The following is a 17,797-nucleotide window of genomic DNA, read 5'->3' as shown; positions in this document are numbered from 1 at the left end:
GGGGACACCAGCTGGAGTTCATGCAGCAGATGACAACACTGAGCCTGGTAATTCAGTCAGTTTTTAGTACAAATTACTGTCTACTAAAGTGTACCTCAACATGTTGTCTGTGTTATCACAGGTAGTCTCAAAAGCCTTGCTAGTACACAGGGATCAGCTGCTGTCTCCTTGTATGCTGAGATAGTAATTTTGTTAGAGAAGGCTATTAAGTTAATCAGGCATGAATTCCCCTTCATAAATCCATCCTACCTACTGTCTTTTGTGTGTTTGGTAATGGTTTCCAGGATTATTTGCCTTATCAGCTTCACAAAGATTGAGATTAACTTGATTATCTCATAAGTCCCCAAGATACTTCCTTTTGTACATGAAAACAGGAGACATTCATTCTCCTCCAGACCTTAGGAAACTCCATTCATCATGATCTCCCAAAGAAGTACATGAATGACTAGAAGTACATTACATTGCCTAGCTCTGCTAAGAGCTGGAGATGCATCCCAATCAAGTTTGATGTGCACATCCAGTATGTTTACACATTCTATCCTCTGTACCAAGATACATGTATTCAAGAAAGCAACTCAAGTGACACATATCCTCAAAAATCACAAAAGTGGTGTACATTCTCTGCTGCCTTGATATACCAAACTTGATACTTCATCAGCAACTTTTAGAAGACTACCGGAAGATTTACCAGAAGTGTTGAGCTTGAAATGAGAATCTTACTAGAAAAGAAGATAAAAAACAGTATCATGGAAGGTGCTTTGAATTTTACTGGATTCTGTCTCATGAAGAAGCATGGAGTTATATTTTCATTTGTTTGCTTTTATTTTTAGCATAACAGCACAGTTGTCAATGAAGTCACTGATCTCATTGGTATCTTCTGCATCTCTTTGATATGGGACAGGAATCCACTCTTGGACATGTAAAAGAATAAACACATCAAGACAGCACTACATGCGCCAACTAGGCATCAGCTGAACAATGCACTGCTCCTCTATTGTATGCAGTCAATTACAGAATATATGCAGGTGCCTGAATTGAGTCTCCTGATTTAAGAAGTGTGCTATCAGAGGAGCAAAAGAGTCCTAAAAAATAGAAAGATAAATATCACCATATCCAGTGTTTACCTTGGTGCTAGAAGACATGAAGATGCAGGTAGAGAAGGTAAAAGAAACTAGAGTTCCTGCTTGAGACAGGTCTTCCTCCCAGGAAGATGAGGCATGTGCTATATCTACCAATTAAAGCCATAGATGCAACGCATGAAAAGTAAAGTCAAAACAGCAGATTTGGTGTCAACGCCACCATGATGTTGATCACACAGTGATTTGCCTTTACAGGTAACTCTTACGCAGAATTCTTCCATTTTATGATAGAAATTATCTAAAAGTTAACATGGGGGTAAAAGGTCTGAGAAACAAACAAACATGAAATGAACTTAAGAGTTTTGTAGAGCACTAAAACACTCACAGGGTTCCCTCAGGATGTCGTAAATAATAGCCAGAACCAAGAATGTGTTTCAAGAGAAACTGTACAAACAGGCAAAGGCTGGTATCTGAGAAGGTGACTGAACTTGAGATTAGGTGATAAAAATTAGTATCAAGCTCAGAATGCAAGTTCCTTAATGCTAGTAACCTGTAGAGGAAGCTCTCAGCTCTTACTCAGATCAGCTACTTCCTTTCTGCAGACCTCATGGGTGAGTAGAATCTGGTGCAATGCCTTTTACATTTGTGAACTTTGCCTTTATGTAAACCAGACTTATTTACACTACTTCATTATGACCACGGGTTTCCACATTTAAAAAGCCTCATGCTGCCATGTAACGAATAGAAAGAAAACACAGCTAATTTCTTCACAACACACAGTGGTTACCTCAAGAATCTTCTGAAACAAACTGGTAGTGATGAATATTATACTTCAAGTATTTTTTTTAAATACAAATCTATCAACACTGTGTTCCATCAAACGATTTCTCTAATATTCCGCAGACAAAAACTGATCTGTGACTCAGTATCAGCAATGAGGTACCTCTGAACACAGTCTATATGATATTATAAACTTCCTTTGAATGAGACACTGAAAAATAATGTAGGACTGAGTCTGGCAGTCTCTATCACCCTCCAATTAACCTTGTCCTCAGTTGGAAAGACATAGAATCTGGCTGTGTACCAGTGTATCAAGTCAGGAAGTGATTAGTGCATGCCTTTGGTATCTGCAAACAGGGAACACAGTAACAATTATCACTTGAGAAATAACTTGAACTCTTTACATCATAACGCCTTCTACTCCTTATTCATGCACATAACCTGTACAAAATCAATTACCAATATAATAAAAAAAACATAAGCAGACATTGACTCAAATGGCCTTTGGTCAACTGTTCATCCTGCAATTCAATGTCCCTCTCCTAATTCTAATATTAGAGTAATTTTATGCTTCAGCAGAGTATAGAACTGCACTCAGGATACTGAACAGCTGGCATGATTTTTTTTAAGTATATGGTAATTTTACCATCAAAAATTCTATGCACAGTACAATACATTGATCAAGTTAAAATGACAGTACAGTTTCTAGGCAAAAGACAACTGCTAGCTTCTTTCCTTATGGCTTCTCACCCTTCAGTCTGAACTACTTATGTCAAGCCACCTGGAGGAGATGAAGAACAAACAATGAAAGAGCAAACCAGTCTGCATGCTACTTTATCACAATAGCATAACAGCACAGAACCTGAAGAAATCACAACCTCATCTGAAGATCGATCTTTGAAGGATTAACCATGTCTTGCATAACTTCCTTCCAAAACTACAGAGAAGAACCTAAGTAAGATCACCGAAGTGCAAGCAGTGATGGACCACAAAGCCTGAAACTGAGTCTTGCTGCAAAAGCATGCAAAGTAATTTACAGCAAAACCAGCTTTTAACACTTTCTACCCATCAGGTTAAAGTCTGCTTTAACATGATCATCAGTGGGTGAGCAAATTCCTCCCAAGAGGTACAAGTATTGCAGGGAGTGTTAAAATCCAGTACCGATTGTCCCAGGTTTCACCACACCATCTCTTACTTTCTCAAGCATCCAAGTTTCACAGCTACCAAATCTTGAACAGTTTTCTTTTCAACCCAATTGTGTAGCCAAATATAAACCTCTACACATCACAAACTGAACACAAGGCCAACATACATATAATTTTTTCTGCTCCAGAATTAAAGGAAAGACATTGTATAATGCAATATGAAGCATATTTTAACTCATTAGAGACATATTTATTAAGGAATGATTTACCTCAAAACAAGTCTCTGAGCATACATAGACCTTTGTTGCTCTATTTCTTCCAGCAATAACCTTAAGATTAATGAACAGCTTTAAATTTCCCACTTATGGTACCCTTCTGAGACTTCACCCAAAGGATCTTAAACAGTTCTACTTACTTAGTTCTTCCTGTGAAGGAAGATTAAAACCACCTTTCCTACTTAACCAAAGTAAGGCTTACTCTTCTTTGAAGTGATGAAGAGCAAGCTGTAACCCATACCCTTCACCACACCAATATTGGCACAAGTATGTAAACAAATTCCAATTCAAGAGCTGAAAAAATAACATCTCATGCACCCAGTTGGCACTCAGTGATTTCAGTTTTATTTTTGGTGGGGCATTCATTAATTCTTTCCAGAAGCAACTGGGAAAGCTTCCTCAAAGTTAATTTCATAGAGATGAAGTGTTCATGTAATAGGCACTTTGGGAAGAAACCTACCTAGCACAGCCAAAAGCCTGAGTACCAACTTACAGCAATTAGATAATAAACAACGTTTTCACAAATGCATCTGACAAACATTTGCCTTCTATACAACCACTCCTTGCTGTTCATAAATGCTCACAGACCCACCTGGAGCTCTAGTAAGAAGGAATTTTCTAGGCTTAAAATATCAACTCTTTTATCAAGTCTTCATATCTATGCCACTTCAAAATCCAACTGCAGCTAACTACAGCAAACTGCACTTGTTTCCAAAGAAATTTCCTTCTTTCTAGAAGGCATAACACAATACTGATTACAATCAGTAATATATATATAGTCAAACTATATATGTGATTTATGTGAGAAGCTAGTGCCAAGCTCCAACTTAGACAAATTAGATACCAAAACAGAATACTTTCCTGAAAGGTGTAGCACACAGTTTGTCACAATTTTCTGCCCTCAACCCCTGAATTTTTTCTAATTCTAAAATTAACTGTCAGGGACTAAAACTAAAATTACTTTAGTTTCAACGATTCTTCTGTCACACTACAGCTATATGTAAACCAAATCAAGTGAAATGTAAAAGACAGCCTGCCTTGGTAAGGAAATTATTTGAAATATGACAAAAAATGCTTTTTTGGAATTTAGCAACACAAACAAATCCCAAGCATGTTTGGAAAAAGTGAAGCTCTTGATTTTAATTAATTTTTAGGATTAAGCTAGCAGTTTTGAGCAGCACTGATTTGATATAATGAAGATAACTACCAGAAAGGCACCTTTCTGTATAAGTCTGCCCCAAAATATGGTAGCCCTCTTTTTTGACCCATCATGTCAAAAATTAATTAAGTGCTAAAAATCTTTTCAGATGCCAAATGAGTTTATACGTATCTTTCAACATCCAGACTCTTCACACTTCCAATAGCAGAGGTAAAACTTCCTTACCATTGACTGCACTTCTATCTAGATACCCAGTGTACAACAAAGTAGAAAATATCAATTCCATTTCATTTACATTGGTAAGTGTGAATTAGCAAGGTAGAAAAGCCTGTACTATACAAGAGTCCTGTTTTCAACTGGGATAGGGTTAATTTGCTTCTTAGTAGCCAGTACAGTGCTGTGTTTGGAACTCAGCATGAGTACAACACTGATAACACACTGATGTTTCAGCTGTTGGTTGTTAAGGTGTGCTTACACTGTGGTGAGGACTGTTCAGGTTCCCACGCTCTACAAGGCAGCAGGGGCACAAGAAGCCAAGAAGGAGCGTGGCCAGGATGGATGACCTGAAGTAGCTAAAAGGATATTCCATACATTCCATATCCAGTGTCATGACCAGTATATAAACAGGAGGAGTTAGCTGTGAGCTGTCAATCACTACTCAGGGATAGGCAGGGCACTGGTCAGTGAATGGAGAGCAATTGTTCTGTGCATCACTTGTTTCTCTTGAATTTTATTCTTCCCTCTCCCCTTTTCATTACAATTATTAGTACTATTACAGTTGATTTTGATGCAACATTAAAGTGTCCTTATCTCAACCCACAAAGTTTATGTGTTTCTGATTCTACTCCCCATCAGGCAGGGGTGGAGCAAGCAAGCAGCTGCATGGGACTTAAGTTGCCAGTTGAAGTTAAACCGCAACAACACAATACCAGAATTTACTAAAATTATGTCAACCATAGAAAAAGTAGAGATTACAGAAATGTACTGAAAATATCATGTTAGAACACTAGCAAAGAAACTCTTCAAAAGAACAATTTTAGTCCAAATAAAGTAGTATTCACTTCTGGTTGGAAAGCTGCATCATGTATTTAGAGTTTCTCCAGATAAAAACCCCTCTGTTTACCTAGTCATGAACAGATTAGAATACCCATAGTGTTTGTAGCAAAGATAATATCTGAAGAGATTGATCTGTTTTCTACACACATTACTAACATGCTTCAGTTGATTTTTGGTATAACTTACTGTCAAGATTGGAAGGAAGAATTACATTTGAAACAACAGTTCTTATGTGACACAATTATACCAAAACTGAGTTTAGAAGTACAAAAATTATACAGTCAAGCTTCAGCTAAAGACTGAAACAGGAAACAAACTTTTGTGGTACATACTAATGCATTCATGCAATTCAGAAATGTACATAGAACAACAGCCACCTGTTATTTTAAAAGCATTACTTCTGGTGACATCATAAACCATAAGTTGAAAGAATCCTGTAACACTTGCACTCAAAGCACACAAAGGTAATGATCATTGATTTTTCAAGAACCTTAGTGCACTCTGTACCACTCTGACTTCAAGCATTTTGACATCAAGTGATCATTCACATATGACAAAATAACATTAGGGAAAAAAATGTTCAACAACTATTTGGTAGGTTACAGGAAAAGCTACATAAAAACTCTTCGATAGTCTATTAGAAATTCAATACAGAAGATTTCATTAAAACCAAATAAATACTAAATTTTACCTTTTCTGGATTGTAATATAAAGATTTCAAAGTGGTAAACAAGGGTGGGCAGCCTTTACTGAAGTTAACCCTCAGGAACTTATCCGTTAGTTCTCTAAATTTTTCACCTAGAAACAAAAGCGTGTTTGGTTATATGTCAGTGATTGCAAGTGTTATAAAAATATAAGCACTAACTGCTGTGCAACTCTGGAAAACAGAGGAACTAAGAAACTGTAATTAAGGGCTTTAATCTTTCCTGTTATTTAATAAGACAAATATGCTCCTGATTTAAAAATAAAAATTAAAAAAATCAAGAATAAAACACTTAAATTGCTTGTGTTTAGGAGTCTGCTGGCAGACATGGCAACAGTCCTCAAACCTGCAGCCCATTAAAAAGAAAAATTAAGTGCTGACTACAGAGGATGCAGCAAAAGCTATTTATACAAACACTGAAAACACCCTATAATATTAAGAATAAAAACTGAGATCTTGCAAAGGCTCCATCATTGGAGGTTTCTATGAGCAAATTAGACAAATATGTGTTAGGGGTAGTGCAGATATAAAATATCCTGATTTGAGGAAGAAGGATGGATGGAATAAACCCTTTGCATCTCTTCTAGACCTGTTTTTATTAGCAGGACATGACCTGTAATATGATTGTTTCTGGAATTAGAAACAAGACTTATTGTTTTAGAAACATAAGCACCTTAACACAATCACCTGCATCAAAATATACTGCAGAAAGCTAAAAATCTGAACTAATTATATTTTCAGTTAAAAATTACAGCACTTGAGAGTAAGTACTACCTTTCTAAGAAATACTCTTTGAAGTACTGTTTTTTCTTTTTTAAAGAGAAGACCTCTAGCCAGAAAAACAGCTTGTTTTCATCTTTTTTCCTATGATAAAAGTAATGGTTTTCAGCTGTGGGGGGGAAGTGTGGCTGGAGAGTGGTTGTTATTATTTGGTTGGGTTTTTTTATTTAAAAAATAATAAATATATAAAAATACCATATAATATGTAAATATAAATACATAATATATATAAAAATAAATATAAAATAAATAGTTTTCTATTATTTTTATTGACTTTGCTTGCTTTGTATAGGGATGAACTTTTTCCACACTTCGATGCCTCCTCTGTTGTGGACTTCTCTAACTTTCTCAACAAGCAAGTAGCATACTTCACATAATACTAAAATGCACCCATAAAACTGCCAAAGCTGTTGAAGTAACTTCAGTAAGAACACATTAAAAATTTGATTAACAGATTGCTTTTAGATATTCAGAAAATGCAGACACTACTGCTTTGTATATATATACATACACATTTTCATTTATTTCTACCAATTCTCAATTGTCCTATGCCTACTGTTATCAGCAGTGTTATCAGCTAATGAACACTGAGACTAATGAAAATAATTCATGTTCTCATCTTGCTGTACTAAACCAAACTGCTCTATATAGAAACTCCTACTACCTGTGGATGGGGATCCATAACTGCACTAGCACATGCTTTATTATACATAGATTAATTAAAATGTGTGTCTCGCACTACAGAAACTCCCCTCTATAGAGAGAAAAATCCATTTGTTTCTCCTGTCAAATTCTTCTGATTTATCTTGCTGGAAGTATTATTTAGAATTTAGGAAAGCAAGATCCCAGTTTCCATTAAATACCTATTTACTTACAGAAAGCAGAGCAATTTTAAAACAAAGTCTAAAGGAAAAAGGCACACAGCTGGGCACCCACCTATGACAAGAAGCCAAGTTACAATTTAGTCTCTGAGAAACACACCTGACCACAGGAGCATAAACAAATCTAAAACTGCAAGCACACACACTTGATCAGTAAAATTGATGGTAATAGCCTTTCTCGATAAAGGTACATTCCAGCTCAATGAAGGTTAGGATGCAATGCACATCAAGGTCCGGACAAAGACTTGTCCTTGTAATATAAGCCTAGATTTTTGAGTATTTTAATTTTTAAGAGTAATTTAATTCTGAATCAAACAGTGACAGCTGTAACTGGTCAGTGACCACACTGGAACAGTAACTGCATTTACCCAGAAATTCTACCCTCTTGAAACTTGCAAATACTTTTCTGCAAAGATGTTCCTTTCTACACCTTCACAGTCTCACTATCAAATTTCAACCAAAAGAAATTCTTGTCTCCTGTACTTTTATACACAGAAAATCATGTAGTAAATGGATTAATCTCTACGGGATCAAAAACAGTCTTACACATTCATGCCTGATAGGTTTAACAAATATGTTAGCAGAAATAAGTTTTAATTCTGAAAAATTCTTATTTGTTAGAAAATGCTACAGAAAGTAGCCAAGTTATTTTTCTTGACCGATCTAATAATGAATTTTGCTTTTATTTACCTATTGTTACAGCATGAGCAACTAACTCTCGTTACTATACATATTTCTACTTAAACGAACATAAGCTGTGAAATGATACTGTCAGGCACTTGCATATAAGGCAACCTAAGAGTAAAACACAGTGAAATTAAGTCAACAGCAAAACACTATTAATAAAGATATAGAAAAGCATTCTGCAAGTTTCCTGGTCTGCTGTGTTACCATAACAATTTTATTACATAAAAAAAAACCAATTACTCATCACCCAGCTTTGCAAATCTAGCTAAAATGCCTTAAAATTTGTCCCTGTATCTTCAAAGAAACTGAAGTATGTAGGATGATAAAAGACACAAGCAGCAACTTCTTATGAAGCAGTTAAAATATTTTGATTTTACCCAGGAAATATGTATGCACATTCAGACACACGAGCAACAATAGGGGAGTGGACTAGATGGGCTCTGGATCATTTAAAGGTACCAACAAGTGTGGTGCTCAGGAAATGAGCTTGACTAAAAACTAACCTTATAAATTTAGTGGCATGTGGAGGTATGTTGGGAATTTGAAGCTGATCTCAAATTTCTTGACACTTGATATGTAGCTTATATACTTTCCAAAACTGGAGTTTCAGCAGCTAGACAGCTATACACTAATTATATATATTTATGGTATTTACCATTTCATTTAGTCTCCTTCCTTCTATTTTGGAAGAGTACAGATTTCTATTTTAACAAGTATATACATATTTTCCTTCCATAACTGAGGGTATTTGTACACTGTATTTCAAAACAAATTTTGAACGGGCCAAGTCAAAGAACTTAGCTATAAAATGAAACAATTTGGGCTACATAATTCTGCAGATATCTTTCTTCCTTTTCTTATAAAATTAGCAGCACAAAGGTAGTTTTTATTGTCAAATTAAGTTCTAATGGCTCTATGAGAAAGTAGGCGTACATTTTTACAGCAAAAGTATGCATATTAAAGATACAGGAGGGAGTATGCATACATACATATAAACACCGTGAATTAAAACGTACTATACCCTACATTTTAACTCATGATTATTAACTTGCTTAAAGCAGAAAAATTATGTACAGGAATTTCTACAACTCGTATCATGCTGTACTGTAGTTTTATCAATACAAATATTACATAGCTCATACCATCATATCTGAGTGTACAAAATTTTTCTATCAATTCCTAAAACATGAAAGAATTTTGTCTAATCCAAGAGAAATATGTACATTTGGTTTGTCTACATGTTCAAGTAGTTATTAAATGCACAAGTAGGTATTAATTGCATATTAAAACAGCCTGATGAAAACTTCAGAAAAAATAGAAAAAAAAAACTATTACAGAACAGATATGCAACTTGTTACCTGAAACAAAGTTTAAAGGTAATCTTCTAGGTGAAACTGCTCTGGGATGTCTTTTACTAACTTCTTCATAAATCTGAAGCCTCTCTTCTAAAGTGCCTATTATCAGCAAATACAATAGATATAAGTAACAGACATAAAAACCTATTCTTTTAGATGTCATTAAATGTTGAGAATTAATTGAGCTAGACTCCTTATGTGGATTTGGACGAATTTAAACATTTCATGTTATTTTTTCTAGTTAATCGTAAAAAAACCAAAAAACAAAAAACTGTACTGAGAACACACTGTATATACAATACACAACTAACAACATTAATCACTCTAAGGATAAACTGTAAACAAGACCATTACCTTGCACATTCAATCACACAGAGCTGGAGTTTGGTTTCCTTCAGTTATATGTTGTTCAGACCCATTCATATATTATATTATATTCACAGCTTCAATTAACCTGTTTTTTACTACACACCCATTTCAGACACACATAAAGCATTCAGAGAAATGGGCTGCATTTCTAAACCATAGGTATACAAATAGCACACTATACAAGCATGCCTCTATTATAGGTCCTCTGGTGACAGCAAAACCAGGGTACAATACTGCCATACTGCCAGTGTAAGTACTGAGCACCAGAACTCTATACCTTAATGGTTAACAAAAATAAAGCTACTCGAAGATTTTCTGCCCACTCCTCCCCTTTCCCCCATAATATGCTTTGGAGCTCCAATGTGGTTACATCTTAAATAACACTCATCTTTTGCTTTAAAATGCCATTTTTAATACAAATTAAGTCAATTTTGCTTAAATATTAAATTCAAACAATTTAAAACGGAAAGTACAGATCAAGGCTAGAATACAAATATATATATATTAAATATTATCTGTTTTCCTTTCATAAGGAAAACAGTTTATCTAGTCACTGAGCTCAGATGCTGGGGAAGAGGGGGGAATCTATTACCCAGTGTCTCCAAGAGATGTAGAGATATAAAAGTAATACTAAAATATTGTTTGGACTGGAACTAAAGCATATAAGAGCCCTAACTGAAGTCACAAGTTGGAGCTCCAGAACTTACCATGGGGGAGGAAATAGTCCTAAGACCACCTAAAAAATAAAGTAGCATTATTAGTTTTATAGAATTAGTAAAGTTTTAGTCTACATTGGATTTTAATATGCAAAAAACTACTGGACTGGTTCTTTGTTAAAAACTACAGGCTTTCATCAATATATTTGCTGTCTTAGAGAGAACAACTGAGTTCCTGGGTAATTTACTTTCTGAGACAATAACCATGTGATTCAACTCTATGGATACACCAGGAAAACCACTCCAAAGGGACCACTACACTCTGAATATATGTAAAAAATTTAATAATTTTCATTACCCAATCACTAGCTGTATTCTCAGACCTCATAAGACCTAATGGTAAAGCTTTCTAGAAGAGCTGGTTGAGAAATGTAATGCAGCTATAACATCTACAAGTAATATAACTGTGAGCTTATGATTTATGATGTCATCAGAATAACTCCAATAAACTTTTACTAATTAGTGAAAAAAACACATATAAAGAAACCATTCCTGTGTAAATGTAAACACTCTGGAAAATTATGGCTGCAAAACACCTAATATAGCATAAATAGCTGCAATATTCTAGTTTCGAAAAAAGGTATTTTTTCTGGAAAAACAGAAGAGCAAAATACAATAGCAGAAACATGAGCTGGCATTGGAGCAACAAAGATTTGAGCACATTTATCACCTCTACCTTCTAAGGTGCCAACTTAAAAAAAAGGTAAAAAAAGGTATTTTTTTCAGATGGTCCATCTTAAAAGGCCATCTTAAATACATATTTGAGTATTTCCCACATGGCCCTAGAAAGAGGTATCACCTAAATAAGTTTCAAATTTACAATTTTATGTTGTGGCATATGATAGCAGTCTACCAATCAACTACTAGACAGGAATTAATTGCCATTTGGTTTCCAAGTTCACTTGTGGCAAGGGAATGTTCTTCATATAAGCATCTCAGCAAATGCCACCCTTAATTCCAATAAGATAAATACTTGGTATTTTCACACATAGAAGTTTTTCAGTGAACATTTTAAAAATGGAAGAGCATACTACATAATATTCAAGATCAGAAGGTACATAATTTTCTGCCAAGTAGAACTTTCTAATCTAAAGCGATACTATATCAAACAGGAGTTTTAAGTGTATCCGATATCATACATATTTTCACTGTATCTGTATAGCTTAACTTACTGGGTTGTAGGGCCTTTTCCAAGCCTTCATAATAATACCAGTTTTCTGCATTACGCTCAATTAACTCTTTGTATACTTCACCAGCTTCTTTCAATCTTCCTAACTTGAGTAACATCTCTCCTAGAAATAACAGGGCACAGAACTATGAATTATATCAGAAAACACTTGTGAGTAAAGTTTACAATACTAGATGCATAAAATTGTTCTTAAGCATACACAGATTCTTAAAAAGATGCCTTATTTTCCCCAAAGGCAGTTGCCGTTTGTTACAAATGCTACTTGAAACTACCACATGTTGAGCTCAGAATATTTATCACCTATGAAAACAAAGGTGTACCTTAATGTCTGTATCTGAGTATTTAAAATAGCTATTGGGAAGACCAAATAAACAAGCAACTCCTCCTTACAAGACTTCATCACACAACTAGATCAGTCGTTAATCAAGCTGATTACTTAAGCACATTTTTCACATCAACTTACTAGTTTTTAACTGGTTAAATCACACTGGTTTGCTACTAAGTAAATGGTTCTACCAGGTCTAGCTTGCAGGGAATTAATTTCACAGCGGCTGATGCTGGGCTGTATTTTGGGATTTGTGACTAAATGTTGATAAATACACCAACATTTCCACCACTGCTACGCAGTACTTGTAAGCCATCAAAGGCTTTGTCTTTTTATCCCCACTCTGCCACCCAGCAAGTAGACCAGGGTGGACAATATGCCAGTAGTGGACACAACTTGGACAGCTGATCCCAACTGGCCAAAGAAATACTTTATGCTACTTAGTTTCTTACTAAGCAATAAAAATTGAGGAGGTGTTGGGGCAGAGTAGCCATTGCCTGGAGACTAGCTGAGCAACAGCCTGTGGGAAGTGTACAGTGACTGTATCAGCTGAGGATCTGGGTTTGATTTTCCTTCCTTCCCCTTTCCAACACTGAAAGTATCTCAATGCACAAGTTCTCTTGCTTTTGTTGTTCTTATTCTCTCCTGATCTGACAAGCGAGGCTGGGTGAAGTGAATGGGCAGCTGTGTAGGGCTTACCCCACTGCTAAGGGTCAGCCCACCACAACTGTGCATGCAAGGAGTAGTTGAAGAACACGTGCTGTTACTCACACATTCAGAATTCAGTATCAGCACTTCAAATCCAGAAAACAACTGTGAGTTATTTTTAACCAAAAGAAGTCGACTTCAGTATTCACTTCAATAAGTAAGTGCATTAGGAAGCTTGAAAAGGAAACAAGAACTTGATACTCCAGTCAAAAAAGAAGAAAAATTTGTGTTTGTACTTCATGAAACTTCATAAGATTAAACTGGCTTATAACAGCTCTGATTTATGCAAAGCTACTCTAGCGTATCAGTATCATCTCTGAGATTTTCTCTGTTCCTGTGTCAGCCCAAGATAGACTACCTGCATCCACTACCTACTTTGGTTGGAAAAGTTATTGGCTTGTGCACAAAATTGTCAATCTGTTGGTACCAGTTTTCCTATAATAATTGTTACAAATAAATTAAAGACTTTACATGCTAGGTTTTTTCTTTTTACTGCTCTATTGTATTTGAAACCCATTAGCAAAAGTTTCTAACAAAATTGACTAAGAGAAGAATAATAATGACTTACCTTTGATTTCTTCTACTATTAATTTATCACATATTTGCTTTTCATATGTCTCTATATGTTCTAAAGATTCCTGAAAAAGATCTGCCTCTCTCATCACTTGATTCTGATACAAAATCAGTTCACTATATTCATAATCTATTTTGTTAGGAGGAACCTGGAGGGAGGAAGAAAACAATATGTTAGTTAATATTTACCTGTACCTCAAATGTATGCAGTATTACAGAACACAAGATTTACAACATAATCAGGTCTGTTTATAGACACCATCTGAACATTCAAAATGTAAAACTTCCATTATTCACAATCAAATCATATTCATTTCATGATACCCTTTGTAGTTAACATTTTAGAAGTCCTTTATATCTCTTTTTTTCTATCCTTTGGCAAGCTAATTAAAAGCTGAACTGTGTGAGAGAAAGCGAAGATCTTAATATATTTTCTTTCTGAAGCACTTGTGCACTACAAAACAATTTGACTTAAGTTCTAGAGCAGATGGCTGGGGTCTAACAGTATCATTTTCAGCATACCAGAGTTCTGCATCAGAACTCATTTCCAAGAGGAATGATCCATCCATAGCTTGACAACTGGAATTTTTCAGATAGGAAGCTTGTAGTATTTCTCTCTAACCAAGTGCTCTCTGTAAACTTCAACAGAAAATACAGCGCACAAACATACAGAGTTTTTCAAGCAACAGATAATTATTCTTAGGTCTGCCTGCAGCTGCACACCTAGGACTTTCTATAGGGTACAGTACAACTGGTGGCTCATCCACCTTGCAGCACTACAACAGCCAAGGAAGCAGGGTAACATTCAAAATTATTCCTTTCTGAGAACTCCCTAAAGCAGATTTAGGCAATGAAAAGTGTTGCCAGGGGTATAGTAATTCTTTTCATACTAAATGCTCATCACTAATATACAAAATGCTACTCCACTGCATGAATGTTAGAACAAATGCAATCTCCATAAAATGCCCAGGAGATCAACAGAACTATATGAAATGTACTGTCCCAACAGAAATTCCGAGATACTTACAGTCTAACATGATCTTTTACATAATAAAGGACGAGAAGCAGTTGAGTTTGACAAATTTAATATTTTTTCCTGCGACACTACATACTTTGTTTCTTCCTGAGCAACCAACACTTTAAGGTCACATCGGTCACTAAACAGTTTACTATCATTTTATAAATAAATAATTTTAAAAAAGAAATCACAAAAAGCCAAAACATTACACTGGCTGAAAGGAACATTTTTAAGAATAATGTCCTAAACCACTACTTCCAGCCCTTCCCAAGGCACAAATTGATTTTATAGGATTTAACACCTCTAATTACATGCTCTTCAGATTTTGAGAGGCAGCTTTTACAGTATTGCTGGGCATTTTTAGAAAGATTTGCTTTTACATATAAGTGGTCTGAAAGGTAGTATAAGTAAACAAATACTGTAAAGATGTGTGTATCTGACAATGAATATTACTATGAAAATAATACCATTCAAGTACTTTTTTTAGCAGGTAACATAGTATAGCAAATGACCACTAATCGAACAAGACTATACCTTATACACACTAGACAGCAGGTATCATGAAATTCTACCCACTTCTCAAAGTAGCTCTCTTATCTACAGCTCCACTTTAATTTCCACATTTGCTCAACTTTTAGTCTGTATTACCCACAAATAAAAACATTGTTACCAGGAAATTGTTTTTAACTGCTTCACAGAGTGGACATATGGAACAGGGGTTAGGCATTAAGCGTGTCTTCCTGTTTATCCTTACTGCAATATCATGGAACAAAACTGCAGAGCACCAATTTAGCTCTTTCTCCTTCACCTCCTCCTAAAATATCTTTTCTTCCAACACAATACTCATATCTAAATTCCAAATTCCACAAGTAGCACAGCTTTATGACACATCATGGATTGGTTTTAGGCCTTCAAAACAGATTACCCAAAAACCCATAAAAAATACACAAACAGATATCACTTGACCTCATCACAGCTGTTTTGGCTCAGCAGGATAAAAAAAAAAACAAAAAAAACAAACCCAAACCACCAAAGAAAAAAAAAAAATCAAATTAAATTCTTACACAGAGTAAATCCACCAGAAAGGTACTGCACTTACTCTCACTCCATTTAAAAAGTTATTTTTAAAAGTAATTTTAACAAAATTCCATTTTCAAAGGTATTTTGAAATCTCATCAATTTAATGATGATTTAAATCTGTAATTCATCAGAAGGCAAGCAGTTAACAACCCCAGTAGTTAATCTGAATAATCAGATTGTTTTATAAAGAGTAAAATCTTCTATAAAGAGAATGTCCACACCATTGTTATTGCTGCTTAATCCATCTTTACTCCTCCCTCCCCCTGATTCTTGCACAGGATATCCAACTTTCTCCTGAACTCAATTCTGCTGTTTCAGAATAAATTTCTTCCTCTCCTTCTGGAACAAAGGAGAATCAACTTCTGAACTGCAGGTCCCCTAACAACTGTCACTGAAAGAATGTGACAAGATGCAGCCAAAACATACCTAAGAGCAGACCCCCAAAACGCCAGAGGTTTTCTGTCCATATCAGTATTTGTGGGCCTGATGCGAAAATTAGGAATAAAATAAAAATTAAGAATAAAAAATTGTTCTGGAAAAGAAGGAAAAATGGGACATACAACAGTAAAACAAACTGCATAGTTGTTTTACACCTTGGTTCCCAAAATTTGAATTCTGAACTGAGTCTTACATCATTTTGACTTAACTTGGGACAGTACAAGCTGTTTCCTGCAGGGATGTCTGTCTACCTTTAACCTCATAACCTGTTTTTGACTGAAATATTGTGCATCTGGCCAATTTACAGCTTTCAGATGACAGGCAACATCGATCTTCATACACACTAAGAGACAGAAAATTCACCATTTCCAGTGATAATTTAGCCACTAAAATAAAACTGGCAATTATAAAAAGCAATTTATCACTTTAAATTGCTGAGCAACTTCCTGACACTACTTCTTCCTTTATTTTCCCTGCTAAGCAAGCTTCCTAGCTATCATTCTTCCCAAACCCAGCATACATTTTGTATTCAAGTCACCTAGATTTTTTTCTGTTTACGGTAAAGAAAGAGACTCTGCCCTTCACAGACAGATTTCCCTTATCCCATATTGTTCTTTTCATTTTCTAACTTTTTTTGACAACAGGCTCATCAGTAAGTCTTGATCTCTCAGTAATGAGTGCTTTATGGATAAAATCCCTGCTTGTCAGAACTAAGAGTGTGTTGTAAGTTTTCCCTGAGGGACAATTTTACAGTAAAGTCAGACTAACTGCAGCCTAGATCAACAAAGACAGCTCACTTCCCTCTATTATTCCCCTTCCTCTTTCCCCTCTCACCTCACAGATGTTTAGTTCAGCCAATCAACCCTTCCAAAGACTGATTATCTTTCTGGCACTTAGGTTTCCTGAACCAACCCTCCACAAGTCAGCTAGTGCTGCACAAGGAAGTGGTGCAAGCACACAGGAAAAACTCAGATTGCTAGTCTTGGCAACAACTTGTAAATAGATTAAATGCATTATTTTGTAATACTGCATCTTCAGATATTCATCTACAATCAGTAAAATGACAGTTCCTTGATTTTTTTCTTAGTTTTACTGCTTGGTCTTGGCTGTTTGCATTCACATCTGAAAGAACAGAGCTGCCTGAATAATTCAAGTAAATAAATGTCATCATCCTACATTACCATTATTTATTAATTATTATGACAGCAGCGTTTCATGTAACATGTTGCATTTCTTTGTATATTCATTAACATGAATAGTAAACACTATCAAGCCTAGTACAGATTGCCATAGAACTCCTCAAAAACATCTGTTTGTTGAAGAGTCCTGCTCATGAGTCATTTCGATACCCTTCAGTCTCTTTCAATCCTCCTTTTAAACTACTACACATCTATTGCAGTCACATGCAATATTCTGGAAAGTCCATCACAGAAGGTCATCTATCAAGTTGCTTATGAGCTACAGGCCAAGAGGGGAGATTT

At 35.4% G+C, this 17,797-nt stretch overlaps 1 protein-coding gene across 1 annotated transcript in view; it reads right to left on the bottom strand.

Annotated features, from left to right (window-relative positions):
• The window catches only part of NAA16 (N-alpha-acetyltransferase 16, NatA auxiliary subunit), a 63,046-nt gene that overhangs the window by 26,489 nt on the left and 18,760 nt on the right, over nucleotides 1–17,797 (bottom strand). Inside the window, exons 6-9 of the mRNA XM_088068519.1 lie at nucleotides 13,776–13,929; nucleotides 12,158–12,277; nucleotides 9,904–9,999; nucleotides 6,186–6,292 (exon numbers count right to left, since the gene is read on the bottom strand). Of these exons, the coding sequence (XP_087924645.1) occupies nucleotides 6,186–6,292; nucleotides 9,904–9,999; nucleotides 12,158–12,277; nucleotides 13,776–13,929 (477 nt within the window). The remainder of the gene's footprint in view (nucleotides 1–6,185; nucleotides 6,293–9,903; nucleotides 10,000–12,157; nucleotides 12,278–13,775; nucleotides 13,930–17,797) is intronic.

The sequence above is a fragment of the Pseudopodoces humilis genome, chromosome 2, assembly GCF_049639895.1.
Source record: "Pseudopodoces humilis isolate 2021_Gansu_Grassland_sample_001 chromosome 2, ASM4963989v1, whole genome shotgun sequence".
Classification (NCBI taxonomy): Eukaryota; Metazoa; Chordata; class Aves; order Passeriformes; family Paridae; genus Pseudopodoces; species Pseudopodoces humilis.
The sequence above is the reverse complement of the archived record's forward strand: the minus strand, read 5'-3'. Positions and strand labels throughout refer to the sequence as shown.